General features: G+C 37.4%; 1 protein-coding gene across 1 annotated transcript; it reads left to right on the top strand.

Moving 5' to 3' along the window:
• The first annotated feature begins 2,668 nt into the window (after positions 1–2,668).
• LOC108381357 (uncharacterized) lies at positions 2,669–3,808 on the top strand. Its single transcript, XM_017637776.1, has one exon. It carries the CDS (start codon positions 2,669–2,671, stop codon positions 3,806–3,808), a length of 1,140 nt encoding a protein of 379 aa, XP_017493265.1.
• Positions 3,809–4,114: the final 306 nt, after the last annotated feature.

Raw genomic sequence — 4,114 nt, forward strand, 5'->3', positions numbered from 1 at the left:
TTTTGGAAAATGGGCGTGGCACCGCCCACTTATGATCACATATAAGTATATCGGTAACCGTTCTACCAATTTGTACCAAACTCGGTATGGTTATTGTACTTGCCACGTGTAAGCAAAACGTTGAAAATTATTGAAATCGGACTAAAATAACGGCCGATTCTCATATAACGGTAAATTTAAGAAATGCTTGAAACTTCAATATTTCGAAATTGAAGGACGCTAATTTACTCAAAATTGATACATCTCGGCTTACCATCTAGCGGAAGGTTTCGGAAGGGTGAAAAAACATATATTTAATACTTGCGCCGGGTATTTAATGTTCGGCTCCGCCCGAACTTAGACTTTCTTACTTGTTTATGTATACATTTGTCTTTATCTATCTCGATTCGTTTTGGCTGTTACAAACAACCGTTATGTGAACAAAATTAATATACCCTTATGCACAAGTGCGCTCGGGTATAAAAATTTAAATTGTTCGAAATTGTTGTTGCTTGAGATTGAAAATGAAAATGTGCGTGTGAGTTTGTGAGTAAATTTAAAAATTAAATTGTTTGGAAACGTCAAGAATTTCAAAAGTGACTCTTAGCGGTCCTACCTTACAATATTTTTATCATGGATTGTAGTTCAAAGTGTATCTTTCCCGGTAAAAAAGTTTTAGAGAAAAAAAATACACTTTTTGAGAAATTAAGTTTTAAAAAAAAATTTGCACTTTTTGTTTATTGTTAAATAAAAAATTTTAAATAATGAAAATCAATAATTATATCATTCTATCTTGAAGTGACAAGAATTACTGACATTTGAGTAAAACATTGTTGGAATCTATTAAATTTTGACAAAGTTATGGGCATTTTAAAAAACATTCTCACTGTCAATTCGAATAATCGATTTTTGCCTGAAAAACAAAATCGCGTTTAATTCGGCCGAAAAATTTATCCGAGGCAAAATAAAAAATACGTGTCTCATTATTTTGACCAACAAACAATGTATTTGAGTTTGGTCGAAATTAAAAATAATGCTCGTACCTGACCGGTTGTCTGGAAATGGAAAGCATCCAATGCTTTCTGTGCCGTTTATACTAATGTGCTATAATTAATATTATCTCGGACATATGTACTCATATCAAAAATGCAACACTTGAGTCGCTGTCGTTATGAGGTGTGTAATATCCACTAATTGTTTTAAACGTCCCTCGATGTCTTTCGCGAAAGGAACGTTTGGAAATCAGCTGTGACGTATCGCTACCGGAAAGACCCTGCAACAACACTGGAACTCATCAATCCAGTTGTGATAGCTTAATAAACGATTAACCAATTTAAACAAAATTAATAAACAAAAATAAACTTCAAATTTACTTAAAACTCTCAGCTAGTGAAATATAATGTTTTTTTTTTATTTTTCCTTACACACACTCATTTTTATTTTTACTCGTCGATGTTTTTGCAAAACCGCCTACCTTACGGCACTGAAATTTTACAGGAGAGCGAAAAAACTGTTTATTCTATGAAAGCATTGCCTTGATAGGCGGTATTTTCTCTAGCTATTATTTTACATATATGTTGTTTTAATGACGATTTAATGATTTGTATGCATAAATCTCGATGCCTGGAGTTCAGGGCTACCAAATCTCATTTTTGCCACAACGGCGATTTAGGCGGTTTTGCAAAAAACTTCGACGATAGGTACATAGGTATAATAGGACGCCTGATATCATCCGAGGATAACCTGTACGGAGTATTTTGGGAGTGACCTGATAAAAGTCCGAAGGCAGTTTAGAGCAACCGTTGCTAAAAAAAATCAGTGATCGTTATGCGTCTTCTGAACGGCTTGATACATTAGCTGTCAAATTCAACTCTCAAAGGTACACACCAACATGTTGTTTCAAATGATGAGAAAAAAATTACGATCATCTAACACGCAACTGTTCAGTTGATCAGAAGTACACAACAACGCGTTCAGAAGGTGCAATCGCAACAGTTGCTGAGCTGTTGCGCCTTCTCAACGTGCCCATTCTTAACGTTAGGTTTTCAAAACTTTAGTTTTCATTTTGTTCTCTAGCATAACGTTCAACAGGCTTTTTTTCTTATTTGATCTTCCCTGAAAACGTTTCTGAAATATTTGTTCTAATTTTGTTCGCATTGAAAACGTTCCCGAAAGTTTCGTTCTAATTCTGTTCTTTTTGAGAACGTTCCCGAGAGTTTTGTTCATTACAGAAACGCTCCCAAACCGTTTGTTCTCAGTTTGTTTTCGTTCAAACTGCTCTCAAAACTTTTGTTCCAATTTGGTTCTTTTGCGCGAACGTTCTTCACATTACATTTTGTTCGCATGCGGAACTAAACCAAAACTGGAACGCTCTCTCGGTCCCTGCTTAAATCAAGCTAACAAAAAAGCCCCTTCGAGTTCCTTCCCTTTTCGCGCAATATTCTGTGCATATCCTAACCAGTATTATGCAAACCACTATGAAAACCACAGCTCACTTTTGACTGAAAATGGTCGAGATACTTCACTGAACTGCGCTTTCTTGGCAGTCGTACACGAAATCATCAAAAACAAAAATATCAAGCCTTTCAGTCATCACCTATTCACGTAAAAACATAAATGAACACATCATACAAAAAAGAAAACAGATTCTAGAAAACTAAAGACCAGCACCATTTAGCAGTCCTTCGAAATGGCGCCTAAAGCACAATTCACATTAGAAGAGCTGACTAAAATTGCCTTGGGTGCGCCAGAGTTGACCACTACAAGTGTACATGTTCTGCACAGCCTAATCGATGTGATACTCAAAAAGCTTGGCTGCCAAGAAGACACGGTTTCGATTTGCGGCGTAGAATCTGATTGCTTAGCAGAATTGTTAAATAAATCGAAGTCAACACCGATAATCTTTGACGACAAGCAGCTGACCGTAATAGCACCGAAATTGAAAGTTATTGCCAAGCTAGAGATGTCTGTGGACGAAATAGAGGCCAAGCTCAATGAACACATAAAAGTCGCGAAAAAATTCAGTCAGCTGCCACAAATAAAATTCAACATCAAGGACTGGGAACAATTCACAGCACAAGTGGAAAATCAATGCATTCCATGTGAAAAGGAAAGAGAGATTACTTGCGCGCTAACTGGCGACATTGACTTTCTCATGAAGCTACAGCGGCGTTTAGCAGAGCCCATGGTTTTGAATCTATTTGAATTTGAGCAGGAGATCGCCGCGCTCAACGACGATATGAATGCGTTGATTGAAAAGGCCGCAGCCAATTTGGATAAATTGGCCACGATTGAAGGCTGCCTTCTTGCGATTGATAAGCTACGTTCGGAAATCGAAGAACATAATAACAGGTTTCTGCATACAATGGCGGAAGTGCAGGACATCTTAGACTCCAAACTCGATAAAGTACAAATCCAGGCACTGAAACAATACGTTATGCTCAGTTTGAACTGCGTAGAAAGGCATATAAGAAATATACAAAAAAAGACGGACTGTCCAAAGACACCAGGCATTATCACCAGCGGTGTACGTTGCTTGTCGTGCGGCGATCGTCGAGTCTGCGTTGAGAAAGGTGTACATGCGACAGGTATTTTGCCAGATGCACATGCCTTCAAGCCCACACGCTTGCCGAGAGTATGCAAATGCACGAAAGAGCAGTCTCCTGTGATTGTGAATGCGAATATGGTGTCCAAAGTGATTAGGTTGCGGCATGCCGAAACCGAACTGTTAACTGCTAATATTGTTTCAATAGCTGATTGTAAGGCTACGTGTCTTGAGAGTTTAGATGTCCTACAAGGCACCGATGGGTTAACATACCGCAAGGGTTAAACGCTGCGAAGATCAATTTTGGGAAGCAAATATTTGAAAGTTGCGTACATATATTTCTTAAACATTTTTCTTATAATACAAACAAATTTTTGATTCTATATTTTTCAAAAATCTTGATCAACTAAAACAAAATTTGTTGGTCTGCCTTTGCGTACAGGTTCCGAAGGTTTTCTGATACTGAAAAATATCGAAGTATCCCAAACAAATTACGAAAAAGTATTCCTATGAGAATCAAAAAAAGGCGGAAAAATATGGTAGGATCTCGAAAAGTCCCGAAAGATCTTGAAAATAGTGCGAAAGCTTTAA

This window comes from Rhagoletis zephyria, unplaced genomic scaffold (genome assembly GCF_001687245.7).
Source record: "Rhagoletis zephyria isolate East Lansing unplaced genomic scaffold, Rhagoletis_zephyria_1.1 Rzeph_scaffold_22277, whole genome shotgun sequence".
NCBI classification, from domain to species: domain Eukaryota; kingdom Metazoa; phylum Arthropoda; class Insecta; order Diptera; family Tephritidae; genus Rhagoletis; species Rhagoletis zephyria.

Coding starts and splice junctions, on each gene's coding strand:
- LOC108381357 (XM_017637776.1), top strand. CDS start 2,669: ATGGCGCCTAAAGCACAATTCACATTAGAAGAGCTGACTAAAATTGCC.